General features: G+C 65.2%; 2 protein-coding genes and 1 long non-coding RNA gene across 3 annotated transcripts in view; 2 read left to right on the top strand and 1 right to left on the bottom strand.

The window, feature by feature from the left end:
• Window positions 1-2,211, top strand: part of PACS2 (phosphofurin acidic cluster sorting protein 2) — a 55,669-nt gene extending 53,458 nt beyond the window's left edge. Inside the window, 3 exon segments of the mRNA XM_082737325.1 lie at window positions 381-607; window positions 832-945; window positions 1,528-2,211. Coding sequence (XP_082593451.1) covers window positions 381-607; window positions 832-945; window positions 1,528-1,646 — 460 coding nt within the window. The 3' untranslated portion in view covers window positions 1,647-2,211.
• Window positions 1,210-2,784, bottom strand: LOC309868005. The gene is made up of 2 exons (XR_014313447.1): window positions 1,947-2,784; window positions 1,210-1,727 (listed from the first exon to the last, which is right to left on the bottom strand). It is a non-coding gene; the product is annotated as an uncharacterized lncRNA (long non-coding RNA).
• A 2,448-nt stretch (window positions 2,785-5,232) lies between these two features.
• On the top strand, window positions 5,233-17,592 carry TEX22 (testis expressed 22). Its single transcript, XM_082737363.1, has 4 exons — window positions 5,233-5,769; window positions 14,745-14,873; window positions 14,956-15,119; window positions 17,031-17,592. Exons 1-4 carry the CDS (start codon window positions 5,632-5,634, stop codon window positions 17,059-17,061), a joined length of 462 nt encoding a protein of 153 aa, XP_082593489.1. The 5' UTR covers window positions 5,233-5,631; the 3' UTR covers window positions 17,062-17,592.
• Window positions 17,593-17,668: the final 76 nt, after the last annotated feature.

The following is a 17,668-nucleotide window of genomic DNA, read 5'->3' as shown; positions in this document are numbered from 1 at the left end:
CTGCAGACGGGGTCGGGGGACGGATGTGGGTAACGGCTGTGGGAGCCAGCGGGGGAGGTGTCGGCAGCCCCTCCCACCCACCCCCGTGGGCCCCAGGGTCCTAGGGCTGCCCCCGACTCCCATGGGGACCACACCTCCCATGGAGCTAGATGGCCTTGGCACTCCAGACTCGAAGGGGTGGCTGGAGAGAGCAGGCGAGCGGCCAGCCCAGATGCTCGGGGTGACCTCTGTGTGTCCCCAGAGGCTCCAGGACTGGGGCTCCCCACCCCAACCCTGGCGGCCCCCTGGCGACGGGCAGCCCAGGCGCCAGTGGGCCCCTCCCCTGGCCTGTGCCAGCCGCCGAGGGGGGACAGAGAAGTGAGGCCCCTCTGCTTTTGCAGCCAGGGCCTCGGCGCGGAGCTGATGGGGCTGCAGGTGGACTACTGGACGGCAGCCCCGCCCGCAGACAGGAAGAGAGAAGTGGAGAAGAAGGACCTGCCCGCCACCAAAAACACGCTCAAGTGCACCTTCCGGTCTCTCCAGGTCAGCAGGCTGCCCGGCAGTGGTGAGGCCGCAGCCACGCCCACCATGTCCATGACCGTGGTCACCAAGGAGAAGAACAAGAAGGGTGAGGTGGGGGGTGGCCCGCCGGGGGGGAACTGGAAGAGTGGCCAGACAGGCCCCGAGTCGCCGCGGGTCTGGGGGCCGCTTCTGACCCCAGCCACGAGCGGTGAGCAGAGGCCACCTGGGCAGGCGGGAGGGCTGGCGGCTGGGGTCCCAGTGGGGCGTGGGCGGCTCGGGTCAGCAGGGCCCCAAGGGCTGTGGCTGAGCCCTGCAGCCCTTCCCTCCTAGTGATGTTTCTGCCCAAGAAAACCAAGGACAAGGACGTGGAGTCCAAGAGCCAGTGCATCGAGGGCATCAGCCGCCTCATCTGCACAGCCAAGCACCAGCAGAACATGCTGCGGGGTGAGCACCTGGGGGGCCCCAGGACTCTGGGGCGTCTCTCATCCACAGGTCCTGCCCTCCCTGGGGAGCCCTCCCTGGGCGCAAGTCCCTGTCGGCTCTGTCTAAAGCGCGCAAGTGAAGCAGAGGAGGCTTTCTGAACGTCCCCTCTGCAAACCATCTGGCTGCCCAGTGGGTGTCCGGCAGCTGCGGACCCACCTGGATAAAGCGTGTGTGCGCACAGAACAGCCTTCTCAGTTCTGAGAGAGAACTTCTCAATCCTTTCCCTTCTTTTAAGATTGCTTTTTAAATCTTAGACCTTTTATAGACGATTTTCTGCAACTTGTTAATTCAGAAAACGGAGCCCAGACGGTTTTCTCTTCATGAGTCTGAGTCTGATGGCCACCGGGGTCGAGAACGCTCGGCCTTCCTCCGCGGCTCTTCCGGTTTAAGCGGAGGGTGTCTGACCCAGCACAGCCCTGTGGGGGCTGCGGGGCTGTGGATGGCGGTGGGAGGACTGGCCGGCGCGTGCCTCCTGGGCAGCTGGGGTCCCTGGGGGAAGCCGGGGCATGGTGGGCCGGCGGTCAGGCAGTCCTGTCCTCACAGTCCTCATCGACGGCGTGGAGTGGAGCGACGTGAAGTTCTTCCAGCTGGCCGCGCAGTGGTCCTCCCACGTGAAGCACTTCCCCGTCTGCATCTTTGGACACTCCAAGTCCGCCTGCTAGCCCCGCCCCGAAGCCCTGGACGGCGCGCGCCGGGAGGGCCCAGCTGCTTTTCTGTTAACATTTCAGTTTACTACAGAGACCCTTAAAAACACAAAGAAAAACAGTCTTAAGTATGAATGTGCTCTCCACCCGGAAACTCGCCAGGAGCCCCCACCCCGGAGCCCGTTAACTGCTCTGCCCATTAACCAGACCTGCCGGGGGGGCGGGGGGAGGGCGGGCAGGCCGTGCTGAGCTTGGAGAACCACGAGGTGTGTTCCAGCCTCAGGACCTCCCGAGCCTCCCAGCAAGAAGGGTCCTCACCTTTGCGTCCTGTCCTTCCTGAAAGCCAGGACTCTGCTTCCTCAGGGAGCTGGGGTCCGGCGGGTGGCTGCACAGATCCGCGGGCGCCTGTGGGCGCAGGCACAGAGCCGGGCGGCCGGACGCCGAAGGCCGGCCTCTCGTCGGAAGTGCCCTGAGCAGAACACGAGGCTGGGCAGCCGTCCAGCGGCCACAAGACGCCCCAGCACCGCCCACTTGTGGTTCCCAATAAACTCCAGCCTCGCGGGGCCGCGGAGGTTTTACAGTAGCAGATATTTTCAATGCTTTTTTTTTTTTTTTAAAGATTTTATTTATTTGACAGAGAGAGATCACAAGTAGATGGAGAGGCAGGCAGAGAGAGAGGGAGGGGGAAGCAGGCTCCCCGCTGAGCAGAGAGCCCGATGCGGGACTCGATCCCAGGACCCCGAGATCATGACCTGAGCCGGAGGCAGCGGCTTAACCCACTGAGCGACCCAGGCGCCCTCAATGCTTTTAAATACACGTTGTAACGTAGCTGCCAAACAGACACTGCTCTTCTGATGTCCCAGCAGCCCCTGGGGCTGGGGCAGAGCCAGCCAGTGCGGTCCCACATCCCAGTCCCCCAGCCCCCAACTCATGGTCCCTCTGGCCACTCTGGAGCCATCACTGTGCTTTCACTGGTCATCCCTGTCCCAGACTTCGCAAGCACAGTGGCCCCCATCGCTGGCCCCAGCCCACTCGGCTGCCTCCCCCCAGCCTCTCCAGGCCAAGCTCCCTCGAGCAAGTTTGTGGGTTTGGGTCCCAGCCCGGGGGACCAGCATCGCCCCCTGCCTTCCTGCCTCCAGCAAAAGCCCAGCCGGGTCCCGCTTCCCGCTGCTCCCCCCACAGCCCTGCAGCCCGCCGTGCACGGGAAGAGCCCACCAGTTCCCATGCTTGGCAGCTGTGGCCCCAGGACCCTGGTAGCCCCGAGGGGGCCACACCAGCTCTGCTCAGAACACAGTGCCGAGCGCAGGGCACAGGCTGCGGCACATTCCCGCTCTTCGTGAGGACGGGTGTCACCAACAGCCCAGGGCACCCACAGGTCTGTTCCCGGAGGATGAGCCATGGCCCATTTTTCTTCTCTATGACCCAACTTACTTCCTCCCGCAAGGCAGTACAGGGTGTCAGCCTCACGGTCAGTGCCCCTGGGCTAGTTAGGGAACAAGGGTACACGGGTCTGGCCTTGTGTGTGGCCCTGCCTCAGGGGTGCGTGCAGGCAGAAGACCTTCCCTGAGGGCCCAGACTCCTCCCCTGACAGCTCCTGGCTTGGAAGGATGGGGTCAGGGTGCAGGCCACTGTGCCCCGGAGCCTCTGGTGGCCTGGTGGCATCTGCCAGCAGCTACCCTCAGAAGCAGGCACTGGGACCTTGAGCCTCCCTGCCCTGTTCCCGCCACTGGGCCTCAGGGCCTTGGTCACTGGTCCTCAAGGTTCCTTTCCAAAAGTGACTCAGCAGGAAGGAGGGAGGGACAGGTGAGACTCCTGACTTCACTTTCTACCTGCAGAACTGACTTGAGAGAAAGGAACCAAAGTGGGGGAAGTCATGTCCACGCCGGCTGTGTGTGTGGGGGGGGTCCCTCTGCTGGGACCACGTCCCCCAAGTCCACTTCCATAGCTAAGTCCTCAGACACGCAGGGGTAACCTATGCCCCTGGCCTACAGAGCCTGGCTACAGTCTGTCCTGTTCTATGTGCCACGGGGCCCGCCCACCACACTGTCCCCAGGCCCAGGAGGTCATGCACACAGTCCCAGCTACCGTGAGTCCCTCAGAGACCTGGGCTGCGCTCACCCTGTGCCTCAGTTTCCCCAGTGGCTAAACAGGGAGGGTCCTGTTTCCCCTGCCTACCTCACGGAGCTATTCTGAGGACCCATGGAAAAGCAGTTTTTCCCTCCAAGGAAGAGGACTCAGAAGCCAAAGCCATCTGTGACGGAGCCAGAGTGCAGCGGTCAGCACGGGGCGTGGGGTCCCAGGCAGAAGCGGTCCCCTCAGACCAAGGGTTCTCAGCCCATTGGGTGACCAGATGTAACCTGGGACTCAAGGGGCAGGCCACCCATCACCACTGGGCAAGGCCCAGGCCAGGTGAGGTCCCACCACCTCCTCACTCCTCCCGTGCCCTCCCCCTGGGTCACGGTGTCCTCAGGGCATGCCAGGCAGCGTCCTGAGTCCGGGTCATGGCTGGGGAGCGGCCGGGGACGGCCTTGCCCCTAGCGGGCAGACCAGGCTGCTCTCAGGGTCTGGCCTTTGTCCTGGAGCAGGTCCCTCCCTGGCCGACGGGGCCCGCTTCTGAGGTCAGCTGCCTGAGCTCCCGTGCCGACCCCCGCCCCCTTCCAGGCCGGCCTCCAAGGGCGCAGGAGCCTGCGGGCGGGGCGGCCTCCGCGGGGGCCTCGCGCTGTGGCCAGGGGGGCCCCCGTCTGTGCCCCGGTCCCCGCGCCGTCCGGTCTCCAGGACGTGCGTGTGGCTCCGGCGCTTCTCCCTCCCGCGTGGAAACCGGGACTCGTGCGAACGGCCTCTCCGGGGACCGCGTCTGAGCGTCCGGCACGCGACCGCGCGGGCTCCTCTACGGTGCTGCTGCGACAGTCCTAAGCCTGGGGCACCCCCGGCCTCGTCGCTCCAGCTGTGTGGTTCCTCCGGCCCGGGGGCCGCGGGGGGGACACGTGCGGTCGGAGAGTTCCGCCGCGGGGGGTCGGAGACGCCGCGGGGGGGACACGTGCGGTCGGAGGGCTCCGCCGCGGGGGGGCGGGGGGTCGCGGGGGGGACACGTGCGGTCGGAGGGTTCCGCCGCGGGGGGTCGGGGACGCCGCGGGGGGGACACGTGCGGTCGGAGGGCTCCGCCGCGGGGGGGCGGGGGGTCGCGGGGGGGACACGTGCGGTCGGAGGGTTCCGCCGCGGGGGGGACCGCGGAGGGTCCCGGAGGCCGAGGCTGCGGGCGGGGGGCGCGAGCGCAGGCCCTGCAGGGCTCCGGCCGCGGACCCCCGAGCTCCGAACTGCGCCTCGTTGCCCCCCAAGAGGCGCAGAACTGAGGCCTCTGTGGGGGGACCCCTCTGCGCGCGCCGGGCCCCACCGCACACAGGCTCGCCCCTCGGGCCACAGCGCAGGCGCAGCGCAGGCCGGAAGCGGAAGCGGCGGGGCGGGGCCAGCCCCAGCGGCACTTCCGCCGCGCTGGGCTCCGCCCCCTCAGAGCCGCGGGGGTGGCGGTGGGCCGCGCCCCTGTTCCCCGCCCGCCCGCGCCGGGGAGGACCCGCCCCGCCCCGCCCCCTGCCGCTAGCGCCCGCGCGGCCCCGCACCTCCGACCGTCGTCAGCCCCTTCGCCCCGCGCTGCGGCTGCCCCGGACCCCGCTCCGCCCTCGCCGCGCCCGCAGAGCCCCGGGGTGCGGCGCGCCCGCGTCGCGGTGAGGTCACAGGAGCGGGAGGAGGGAGAGCGCCGGGGCCCCTCGTCCTGCGGCTGGTCGCGCTCCTCTGTGCGGTCCGCGGCGGCCGGGCCGGAGCCGGGTGCGGAGCCGGGGCCCGGGGCGGGGGGCAGCGCGGGGCGACCCTGCGGAGAGAAAGGGCGGCCCGCGGCGCCCCCTGGCCTGCGGCCTGCCCGGCTGGAGGGCCGGAGCCTGACGCGGCCCCAGTGTCCGGGGCGGGCCGGGGAGCGGCGGTGACCTTGCCCGGAGCCCGGCGGCCGGCGGCGATGGAGCGTCGGGAGCCCCGGTCTCACGGCCCCGCGGGGAAGGCGCCCCGGCAGGCCTCGCCCGTCCGGAGCCCGAGCAGGGCCTGGGGCCGGCCCAGCGCCCCGAGCGGAGGGCCGCGGGTGCGGACTCAGGACTGGGTAAGCTGCGCCCCGGGGACCGGCCCTGCAGGTGGGCTGGCCCGGGCGAGCGGCCTCGGGCAGGGCCCCCCGGGATGCGCGCTCTTCCCGCGGCCCCGCCGTCCCCGCAGCGCCTGCCCCTGGGCGGGAGGGCGGCGGCGCAGCGGGCGGGGGGCCCCGCGGGACCGGCAGTGGTGACCGGGGCATTCCCAGGGCCTGCGCCTGCTCGAGGCACCCTCCGCCCTGCCTTAGGCGGGATGGCTGAGCGGCTGCCTGTGCCCCGGAGCCGTGAGAGGGGCCAGCGGCTCCGCCCCGGGGTGCTTCAGGAGCAGAGAAGCCAGAGCCCAGAGCCGTGTGTGGCTCCCTGTGCGTGGGGGCGGCAGAAGCAGTGGCTGCCCTGGCCACTGGGCCCCGGTCTGCCGGCGTCGCTGTCCAGCCTGCGTGCTGCGCTCCATACAGCCGGCGCCGGAGGACGCAGGTCGCCGGGACGCTGTGCCCCGCCGGAGGGTAAAGCCAGAAACAGAGCACCGCCGGCGGAGCAGAGCACGACGGGGTTGCAGGTGCGCCCCTCCTCACGGTGGCCTGTGCCAGACCGGAGGGATGGGAGCGCAGGGGACAGCAGCACCACGGGGACGCGACGGCCTGTTCCGTGCGGCAGAACGGAGGGGAACCGGCAGCCGGGAACAGGGTCCGCGCAGCTGCGTGCAGCGCAGTGGCCCGCACGGTTATAAACAGACTCTGGAAGAAAAAGGAAAAAAGCCAATCAGAAAACGGGAGTCAACTTGGCAGGAAGTAGGCAAACGAACCTGAAAGAAACTTTAAAACGCCCCCAAAGTGTTAGCAGGAGGCCGGACAACAGGAAGAGACGCCCAGTTCCCGGAGGAGAAGGCCCCGGGCACGGAGGGTCCTCACAACAAAGGTGCCGGATGTTTGGGGCGCCTGGGGAGAAGAGCTCAACTCTTGATACCGGGGTGGTGAGTTCAAGCCCCCTGTTGGGTGTAGAGATCACCGAAGAACGATACACTTTTAAAAACGATAAACGTCCGTCTTGTCTTTTTCGGTATGCCAAACCGGTAAAATAGAAGAAACCAAAAATAGGTCCAGTCGTAGCAGATGTGAATTCTCACCACGAAGCCGGAGTCCTGACGCGTGACGTGTGAACATCAGGACGGAGAAGAAAGTCTGGAAATTGACCCAAATGCCCACAGAACTTAGCACAGGATCAAGATGGCCTCTCACATAGGTGGGGGAGACGGACTGCAAGTAAGTCTCGTGGGGCAACCGTGCACATACGGGGACGACAGTCACAGCTGTGCCTCTCCCTGAACACCAGGGAGAACCCCGGGTGCAGGGGTGACCTTTCTAGCCTCCAAGTCCGGGAGCAGGAGAGGGCAGACGATCACGTTTAACCACATGTGGAAAGCCAACAGAACTTTGAGAGAGGAGCACCTGGGGGCTCAGTGGGTTAAGCCTCTGCCTTCGGCTCAGGTCATGATGTGGGGTCCTGGGATCGAGTCCCGCATCGGGCTCTCTGCTCGGCGAGGACCCTGCTTCCCCCTCTCTCTGCCGGTCTCTCTGCCTGCTTGTGATCTCTCTCAAATGAATAAGTAAAATCTTAAAAAACAAAAAAACCTTTCAGGGAGGCAAAACATACACCAGGGGCAGAGTTAGAGATCAGTGCACCAAGATGCTCCATGGTGGGGGGCCGTCTCGCCCGCACGCTGGGCTGGGAGCTCGGGACTCGCACCCAGACCCGGAAGTTGGACTGGCCTGATGACACCTAGAAAACCAACTCAGGATGATCAAAGACATGAACTACGAAACAGGGAACCTTCATTACGTTGGATGGACACGACACCCAACAGCTCCAGCAGCGAATGTAAAATAAACAAATTAGGGTCCATCAAGTTAAAACCTTAGATCTTCTGACATCATGGACAGAGGGAAGAGTCATCCCGCGGAGTGGGAGGAAAACCGTTGCACGGGGCCCACCTAGGGAGGGAGTAGGGTCCAGAACGCACAGAGGGAGCTCGGACGAGACCGCCTGAGTCGGAAACGGGCTGAGAGCTTGAGCAGACCTTTCTCCCGTTCGAGCAGGCCAAGACGATGCCAACCAAAACCACGGGACACCACTCACCCCGCCACCACCCCTCTCTCGAAAACAGGGAGGGGCACGTCTGGGGGACTCGGTAGGTGAAGCCTCTGCCTTCGGCGCAGGTCATGGTCTCAGGGTCCTGGGCTCGAGCCCCAGGTCAGGCTCCCTGCTCAGCGGAGAGCCTGCGTCCCCCTCCCCCTCTTCTCTCAAATCAATCAGTCGTTAATTAAAAAAAAGAAGAAGAAGAAAGAACTGGCCAGGATGTGGAAAACGTGGACCCCTGTGCAGCGCTGGTGGGTGTGTGGGAACCAGGGGAGGCCCACAGGGATGAGCGTGGAGTGACCACGTGCGCCCGCCGCAGCCCGTTCCGCTCGCCGGCATGCATCCGGCAGAATTGAAAGGCGTGGGGCCCACAGGTGGACCTCCGTGTTTACGGCAGCGCTGGGCACAGCAGGTTGGGGAAGCAGCCCGGGTCCGTCGCAGCCGAGTGTGAGGTGTACGTCGGGTGGGACACGACTGAGCCTTAACGCAGGAAGTTCGTTCAGACAAACGCCACGACTCCGATGAGCCTTCAGGACATTGTGCGAATCACCACCCAGTCGCAGACGGACAGACGCTGCACGGCCCCTTCCATGAGGTCCCTAGAGTGGGCAGACTCCGGAAGGACAGTGGGGGCGCCAGGAGCTGGGGACGTGGCGCGTCGGGAGGGCAGTTTCAGTTCGGGAAGGTGAGAACGTTCTGGAGACGGGGTGGTGACGGCTGCAGGACATAGGGACTGTGCTTCGGTGACCCTGAGCCGTCCACCTTCGAGTGGTAGAAGTCAGGTGTGACTTAGCCACGAGAGAACAGAAAGGGAGGAGAAAAGGGGAAGACACGGGGCGCCTGGGGGCTCAGTCGTTGAGCCTCTGCCTTCGGCTCAGGTCGGGGTCCCGGGATCCCGGGATGGAGCCCCCGTCGGGCTCTCTGCTCCGCGGGATCTGCTTCTCCCCGCCGCCCCTCGCCTGCCTCTCTGCCTACTTGTGATCTCTGTCACGTGACTAAATAAAATCTTTAAAAAACACACGAAAACGGGGACATGGATGACAACAAAGGGAACCAGGTGGCCCCAGAAAGTGGCTCAGTGAAGGACTTAGGGCGGGCAGTTCCAGGCCGTTAGGAAGTGAGTCCCCCCGCCTGTGCGCTGAGGACTGTCCAGAGCCGCTTCTGGCTCTCCCGGAGCGGCTTCGCCCGACCACCCGTGCCGCGGGGGCGGGAGGAAAGAGAGTGCCGAGCGCCTGGAACTGCACAGACCGAGAAGTCCTGCCTGTGGGTCAGACCAGGCAGCGCCGGCCTGACCCGCAGCCCCCGCGCCTCTGCCCGCCGGGAGCGGGGACTCCGTCTCTTCCCCGCCCGCGAGGAAGGTGTGCGGGTTGAGCCCCGGTGCTGGGAGAGTCCGGGACGTTGTGTGCGAAACGACGGAGGACTCGGGAATCGCACGGATAACGTGGTCTGTTGGCGCAGCAGGGAAGACGCGTGGACTCTCAACAGATCCGGAAAATAACGGTAGTAAATCCCAGCATCTTTCCTTAAAACAAGCATAAAAACCTATTGATTATTCTTTTAACTGAGACATAACTACCACGGGGAAAGCCGACTGATTCCGAGTCAGGCAGGACGCGACGGACGCGTCTGGGACGTGACACGGTTGCTCTGGGGAGCCTCGGTCCGACCCTCACAGGCGCCCAGGGTCACCACGACGATGGGCCTCGGACGCCGAGCCTGCGCCCCAGTCGGGCGGTGGAGCGAGCTGTAAGTGCCTGAAAGGGAGACGCGAAATGGCCGGTGTCTGCCACGAACCCGTCGCCCGGCTGGAACCCGCGGGAGCCGCTGAGACCACCACCAGGAAGGGCTCGGCCGGAGGCGACCTCCCTCGGGAGTCCCTGGGGCCCCTGGGTGGCTCCGTCGGTTGTGCGTCTGCCTTCGGCTCCGGTGCTGATCCCGGGGTCCTGGGGTTGAGCCCCGTGGTCGGGCTCCCTGCTCGGCGGGGGCCCGCCCCCCCCACTCCCCGCCGCGCTTGTGCTCTCTGGTTCACTCGCTTCCTCTCAAATAAATAAATGAAACGTAAAATAAAACGCACTTTCTCAATACACCGAAATAACGGAGCAGAAAACGCAGTGGAAGAAAAGGGTTCGTTCCCTTTCCCAACGGAGACCGCGAAGCCCCCAAGAGCGAAGCCGCTCCTGAGGCGAGCCCTGGGGCCCGGCAGCGCCGACAGCAGCCGGCGGACGTCCGTGCCGCCTCGTTTCCCGGGAAGATTCCACGCGTCAAACCTGCCCGATTTCCCCCCGAGTACCTGCTTCGGGGCAATACCAGTTTTTCAAAAAAACAGAACTTTTCACGAGTGTTGCCATCTTACCCTGAATGTGCCCACGTCGCCGTCCAGGTGTCAGCTGCCTGTGCACCGGACAAAGGTCCCCCAGACTCCGCGGCTCAGAACAGCAAGTGCGTCCGTGCCAGTGTCCGTGGGTCGGGGATGTGGGCGCTGACGGGACTGACGCGGGAGCGGCGGCCGCCAGAGAGCTGGCCTCGGCTGGAGAGCCCGCTCCCGCAGTGGCTCGCGCGGCTGGCACGCCGGTGCCGGCGCGGGCAGGCAGCCTTGCCCCTCACCAGCTGCCACCGGAGGCCGGCGGGCACGGGTAGTGCGGCCACAGCCACAGGCCCAGCAGGCCCCAAGAGTACCAGTGACAGGAGTCTGTCCCCAGGGCCGTCACAGCGAGACGCGGGGCCAGGCGCGAAGCTAAGCTCTCGGCAGCAGTCGGAGACGAGGGACGAGAGATCTGCGTACGGGGCGTGACCGTCGTCCTGCGATTTCCTGCCCAGCAAAATGCAATCTGCTAAGAAGAGGGGAAATCAGGACGCGCGGGTGGCTCGGAGGGTGAAGCGTGGGGACGTTCCGCGCCCGTGGGACCGAGACCTCCCACAAGCAGCCTCCCGTCCGCTCCTGCTTTGGGGCCAAACTCTGCCTTTGGGTGTGGAGTGAGAGTGGGTGGGGCCCCCGCACGGGCAGCAGGGTGACCCGGGAGGCCTGGCCGTGCTGCGGGAAGCACGAGCACAGCGTGTGTGGAGTGTGGCTTCCTTTATGTAGCACCCGAAGACACACACGTGTCGCTGCTCCGTAAAGATGTTATCTGAATGAATGAGGATTTCGTTTTGAAAATTTACTTGGAAAAGAAACCGTGCAACGATTTAGAAAGACGAGAGCAGGTCTTGCTTGTCGGTGCTAAGTTCCAGCGACTGACACTGCGCACCAGCGCCTGGGGGCTCTGTCACCGAGCCTCTGCCCTCAGCTCAGGTCACGATCCTGCGGTCCTGGGATCTCGGCCCGCGTCAGGCTCCCTGCTCGGTGGGGAACCTGCCTCCCCTCTCCCTCTGCCTCGCCCCCTGCTTGTGCTCTCTGTCTCGCTCTTTCTCTCTCAAATAAGTAAAATCTTAAAATAAAACAGAACTGTATGGTGTTGGGAGAGAGCCGCAGTCCGGGGCAAACAGCTGGGAAGCGAGCGCCTGTGTGAGTCTGGGGCCTACGGGACAGCGGGGGACAGACTTCCCCAGGACTGGGGCAGTGGCTGGCTGCTGCCCATTCCGCAGATCAAACACCGCAGTGTCCTGTGAAAACCACACCACAGTCGGGCCAGGACAACGCAACGGCAGCGTCGGAAGCTCGGGGGGCGGGTGGGAGGGTTCCTACTGGGGGCCCCAGAGTAAATCCACGCTGGGAAATCCTAGAAGTCGGACCAAGTCTTTAAAGGTTAGTGCAAAGACACAGAAATCCGACCAGACGGTCTGGAAGAAACTGCTCGTTCTGTGCACAACGTTCGAACGTGGACCAACCGGATTCTCCGGAGAGACGCTTTCGGGCCCTGGGAAGGCGGATTTCCGCGTGCAGTGGAAGGCGTGTGAGCGATGGGCTCCGTTCTCCAGGAAGCGGCGCTGCTCGGCAGGAGGGGCGGCTGTCGCGCTGAGCCCGCGAGGCCTCCGGTCCTGTGGCCGCGTCTGTCGTCTCTCTTTTTTTTTTTTTTCTCATTTAACCTCATTAATCTTTCCTCGTCCGGCCTCCAGCGTTTGGCGAGTCCGTGTGCTCTTCTCTTCCTCGTAGCTCGAATCGCTTGCTTTCCCCCTCCTGGGGCTTTTTCCTCCCTTCCCAGCATTTGGGGTCCTGTCTTCACGGGGGGCTTTTTCCTCCCTTCCCAGCATTTGGGGTCCTGTCTTCACGGGACGGCGGCAGCCCTGCTCCCTGGCTTGTGTCTGCGGGAGGCGGCTTGCGGCCTCACTTCCCCTTTCACTCGGGGCGGATCAGGGCTGCTTTGGAAGGTCCGCCCCAATATGGTTCTGCTGTTAATTTTTAATTGCGTTGTCTTGTGGCCGCCCAGTGCGACCCGGACGAGTCCTGTGCTGGCATCTCTGTTCATTGGCGGCCTAAAGTGCGTCGGACGTGTGCGATGTTCCTTCCCTCTGGGGCCCGCACGGTTTCCTGCGGCCGGCGGTGCGTGCATGTGTCTGTCGGATCCCACTGCCCCACTGCCCCACCACTTCAGACTCTGTTTGTAAAAATTTGGGCTATTTTTTTTTTAAGATTTATTTATTTGACAGAGATCACAAGTAGGCAGAGAGGCAGGCAGAGAGAGAGGGGGAAGCAGGCTCCCTGCTGAGCAGAGAGCCCGATGCGGGGCTCGATCCCAGGACCCTGGGATCATGACCCAAGCCGAAGGCAGAGGCTTTAACCCACTGAGCCCCCCAGGCGCCCCCAAAATTTGGGCTATTTTTTTAACACATGTGCTTGTGTAACTTAGGACGACAGCCCTGCCCTAGCTCTTCGGGGTCGCAAGGGGCAGAGCCTGGTGCCCACAGCTTCCAGCTCTCGTGGCCATTCCCACCGCAAACCGGGATTCTGGGATTTGGGGCCTGTCCTCACCATGCACCCTCTCCTCGGGGACCCCAGCCGCACCCGGAGCTGCTGCGTCACTGGTGACAAAGCCCCACGCTGAACCCACAGCTTAGTCCACCTCCGAGCCCCAGCCCTGTGGACAACTGCCTGTGGCTGCTCCGGGGCCCCCCCAGGCCACACTTGGGGAGCCCAGAGGCCCGCTCTGCTCCCAGGGGAGGCTGCCCCCCCCAGGCCTGGCATCTGGAGTGCCCCGCCGGCCCCCGCTCTGCGGGACCCCAGTTCCTGGGCCGCCCTCTCCGTCCTTGCTGGTCTACTCCCATTTTGGCGGAGGGCCTTGGAAGGGGGGCCCCGGAGATGTCTGAGCTCCGGACTGTGGAGCGGCCCAGACGTCCTTATGCCGCCTCCGCACGCGCGTGGTGCTTTCATGGGTACAAACTCTCCGTGGAAAACCCACTCTTCCAGGACCTGGATTACTCTATCGCCCCCAACCCTTGCTGTTTCTGCGTGATGCCGGAGACCGCGAGGCCTCAGGTCCTCGGCACGTGCCCCGCGTCCGTCTCTGCAGCTCCCACACGCCCCCGTCTGCAGCCTCCCGTGGTCCGCCGCACTCCCAGGGGCTGGGGACTTCACTTTTTTTGTTTTTGCGGTTGTTGATGGTGGGGGTGACGCTTAAACCACAGAAACGTGTTGTCTAAGGTCTGCAGGCTGCGAGGGCCAGACCCAAGTGCCAGCAGCACTGCCGCCTCCTCCGGCCTTCCCCTCGGCTTGTGGCTGGCCCAGGTCTCTGTGTGCCCTCACGCCCCCTTCCGTGGGGGTCTCTGGGCCCTAATGTCCACTTTGGGGGGTTTGCTTCTTATTTTTAAGTGTATGGCTTAGCGGCACTGAGTATGTTCACGTTGTCAGAACTTAGGACTTGCGCTCCTCGGCTCTGATGCTCCCCCCGTCTGCTTGCGGGGGGCGGGGGGCAGCTCCCCAGCCCCGTCGCCCCATCTGCTTCCCGTCGCTGTGGGTCTGACTCCTCTGGGGACACCCAGAGTGGAATCACACAGGGTTTCTCCTCCGGTGACCTGCCCGTGTCACTCGGCGTAGTGTCCTCAGGGCTCAGCCACGTTTTCCTTGTGAAGACTGAATCGTTCCACGGTGGGCACCTGCCCCTCTAGGGAACACAGGCACCCAGCAACGGCCGTCTGGGTTTTCCCACAGCCTTTGGTCTGTTGTGGGCCATGCTGCTGTGACCTGGGCGTGCGGAGTCTCTGTGAGGCCTGCTGCCCGTTCCTGCGGCGACACACCCACCAGGGCCACCGGGGGATTCTCGTTTTAATTCTTTGAGGAGTGGGGACTTCACTGTGCACTTGTCTCAACCCTCTGTCCTGAGCTCCCTGCCGCGCTGCAGCAGTAACCGGATGTCCCACCTGCCCCAAACCCAGGGAGGGAGCAGGGGGCGTCCCCAGGCCTGGCCAGAGTCCGGGAGGGTCTGTCGCATACAGCCCACCTGGGAAGCTCTGCCGGGGCGGAGGGGGGGGGGGCGAGACGGTGCTGCGGGGCTGCGGCTTCTGGTCTTTCCTGGTCACAGACACCGTGCCAGCCTCCTGCCTTGTGCTGAGCCTCCACACTGGCCCCTGACCACCTCTCCGCCGGTCCTCACAGTTCCTGCGGCTTTTTCTTGACTTAGGAGGCTCGAGGAGGAGCCCCTTCCACCCCATCTCTCCTGAGGCTCTCGCAGGCCAGCCCGGAGGACCCCTACTGCCTGCCACCTCCTGGCCCCAGCGGGAAGGGCCGCGGCCGCCGCTGCGAGGACCTCCCTGTCTGGGGGCGACCCTCACGCAGAAAAGTGGCCGGCGCTGGGGCCGGGAGCCGCTGCAGGCCGAGCGAGATCCTGGGGACGCGCGGGCGGGCTGCTCTCCGTGCGGTGCAGAGGGTCGGCGGGCGCGGGAGCCGGGAGCACAGTGGCTGGTGCCAACTGCGCCCCTGTCTGCGCAGGTGTGCGAGCCCCCCGCGAGCAGGCCCGCGAGCCGCCGCTGGAGCATCAGCATCCACGAGCGCCGGCAGCTGGCCACGCAGGACGGCGGGGAGCAGCCGGGCACCGGTGGGCCTGACCCCCACTACAGGGTGTGTGGGGGGAGGGGCGGGGGGCACCGGCGACACACAGCCCCTGCCTGGACCCGCCCCCTGACCCCACGGTTGCCCCCAGGACATCGTGCGGCTCGTGGCGCAGCTGGTGTCCGAGGACGTGGACAAGGACGTGCTCCTGCCCCACCCACAGAGGTCCTCTGAGTCCGCTGAGGCCTTCCACGCCTTCCTGGCCCGGAGCTCGCCTTTCTGGCACACGGCGACCTCGGAGGCGCAGGTCTCGAGGTCACTGCCCTCCTAAGAGACGACTCAGCCCAGTGTCTGTTCCAGCGCTTTTCCTGGGGGCCCTGGGGTAGGGGGCAGCGGGGGCCTCTTCACCTCCCGCAGGAGCTCGTGAGCCCAGGGATGAGAGAACCCAGGCCCAGGAGGACCCCGTGACTGTCCCTTCCTTAGAACACGCAGCCCTGAGGCCTTGGAGGCCACCTCAGGGAGGGGTGCCTTGCCCCAGCCCAGCCTCCAGGAGGCCCCCTGAAGGGGCCTGGGGGACAGGACGGTGGTGGGGGGTGCTTGCAGAAGAGCCATCTGCTGTCTAGAGAGGCCTCGGCCTGGGCGTGATGGCTCACGGGGCCCCTACAGAGCCCAGTTGATGAGCAGCTCCCTGCTGGTCCTCCAGGAGGGTGGGGAGTTGGGGGCCACCAGCTGCTGGGCATGGATGCTCACCCAGCTGGGGGACACCGGGTCTCGTGCTGGGCCCTTTCTGCGGGAGGTCCAAAGGGGCACGCGTAGCCCTGGGGGAGCAGAAGCCAGGGGCCGCTGAGCACGGAGAGGCTTCCTGAAGGAGGGGCGTCTCCCCACCTCCGCACCGTGGTTGGCAGGCAGAGGGCACGGGCCCATCCCAGCGTCTGCTCTTGGGGGTTGAGGGGTGGGCGGAGGCTTCTGAGCCCCGGGTGATGTGGGGGAGTGCACTGGCGGAGCTGGAGCTGGAGGGTGATGGAGGCTCCCAGGCCTCCGGGCCGTGGAAGGACAGCAGCAGGGGTGGGACTGTCCCCGGGACTTGGCCACCGAATCTCCGGGGCTGACGGGCTTCTGTGTGGGCTTCTGTGTGCGGACAGCTGGGTGGCGGGGACTTCAGGCTAGATGAGGTGAGGAACCCCAGGCCTGGGTGCGGGCAGGAATAGGTCTGCACACACCGGCCTCCCTGGGTCCCGGAACCCGTGTCCTGTGTCCTGAGGGGCAGGCTCAGGTTGAGGCCTGGGGGACAAGATGACTCCCTTCTCCCCTCTATAGGGACGTCTGATGATGAACTAGGGGTGGGCATCCCGGGCCAGGCTCCATGCTGGGCAGGAAGGACCCCCCGCCCCCACCCAGTAGTGCTCCCAGTGCAAAATGGGAGCTGAAGTGCCAACAGTCAGGTAGAGGTGACAAGGGCTTTGGAGTTCTTTGTCACAGAGTGGGGACCTGGAGGGTCATCGGGCTGACCTACCAGTTCTGGTCTGGCTTGGGGCTGGTCACGAGGCTGCAGTCAGATGGTGGGGAGTCCAGGATGCCACGACGGACCCCTCTGCCTTCCACGTGGTCTCGGCACCTCTGCTGGGCCGGGAGCCTGCTGCCCGGGGCCCGGCACTCCCACCCCTGCAGCAGGGCAGAGGGGCCTTGTGGGGGGGCAAGACCCCGGCCAGGCAGCGTCCTCAGCTGCCTCCTGCGTGGTTACCATGGTTACCAAGGCCTCAGGACCCTCCCAGTGGCCCCGCCCAGTAGAGTGTGGTGCCCAGCACAGGGGTCACCTACCACCGGGGGATGGATTTGCTGCCACCCAGAGCTCTGCTTTCTACTGCTGCCCCAGCAGACGTCCTGTTCTCATGTTCCCTGGCTGGGGCTCCCCAGAGGTCCCAAATGGGCCTCACCAGCCTAGGCTCAGGCTGTGCGCACAGCTGCCCGTCCTTCCGGAGAACCCGTTCCTGGCCTTTTCCAGCTTCTGGAAGCCGCCTGCCAGCCTTGGCGCGAGGCCGCTTCCTCCGCCTTCAAGGGCGGCTGCGTGGCCCCTGTGGGCCCCATACCCCGTCTTCTCTGGGGCCTCTGCCTCTTCTGTCGGCCCCCGGTGCTGCGGGCTGCTGCTCCACCGTCATGGCTGGGCCGTCCCGGGCCCCACGGGCACCTTCTCAGCTTTGGGGTGAAGATGTGGACATCTTTTTGGAGGTGCCGTGCCTTCCACGGGGCCCAGCACTGACTGGCTAGAACTGGGGGTGCTGCGTCCCATCCCACAGAACATGGGGCTGCCTCCAAAAACCAGGACGGTCAGCCCCAACCGGGAACAGCACCTACGCGGAGCCCCTGGGACAGAAGAGGGTCCCCCAGCAGCAGAGCGGGGGTCAGCAGGATGAGGAGTCAGTCTCAGGCCGGCAGCAGCTGGCGGGGACGGCTCCTGGGCCGCCCCCACCTACGTCCCTCCTTTGTTTTTATTTTTTAAGATTGCATTTATTTTGAGTGCAAGTTGGGGGAGGGGCAGAGGGAGCGGGGAGAATCCCGAGCCAGGTCCCCGCTGAGCACAGGGCATCCCCACAACCCCAAGTTTGTGACCTGAGCTGAAACCAAGGTGAGATGCTTCAGGGCACCTGGGGGCCCGTCGTCGGCGTCTGCCTTTGGTTCAGGGCATGATCCCAGGTCCTGCCTGCGTCTCCCGCTCCCGCTCCCCCTGCTTGTGCTCCCTCGCTCGCTGCGTCTCTCTGTCAAATAAATAAATCAAACCTTAAAGAAAAAAGTTGTTTTACCGACGGTTCCCCCGGGCGCTGCCCCTGCCCCAGTGTCCCTTCTTCACTGCCCGAGCCCTTCCAGCC

Source organism: Mustela nivalis (genome assembly GCF_964662115.1).
Source record: "Mustela nivalis genome assembly, chromosome: 6".
Lineage (NCBI taxonomy): Eukaryota > Metazoa > Chordata > Mammalia > Carnivora > Mustelidae > Mustela > Mustela nivalis.
The sequence above is the reverse complement of the archived record's forward strand: the minus strand, read 5'-3'. Positions and strand labels throughout refer to the sequence as shown.

What these genes read in the sequence shown, in the direction of transcription:
- TEX22 (XM_082737363.1), top strand. Translation starts at nt 5,632, where the DNA reads ATGGAGCGTCGGGAGCCCCGGTCTCACGGCCCCGCGGGGAAGGCGCCC. An exon ending in GGCCTGACCCCCACTACAGG is followed by an intron (nt 14,874 to 14,955) that starts GTGTGTGGGGGG and finishes GGTTGCCCCCAG; the next exon opens with GACATCGTGCGGCTCGTGGC. An exon ending in TCGGAGGCGCAGGTCTCGAG is followed by an intron (nt 15,120 to 17,030) that starts GTCACTGCCCTC and finishes ATCTTTTTGGAG; the next exon opens with GTGCCGTGCCTTCCACGGGG.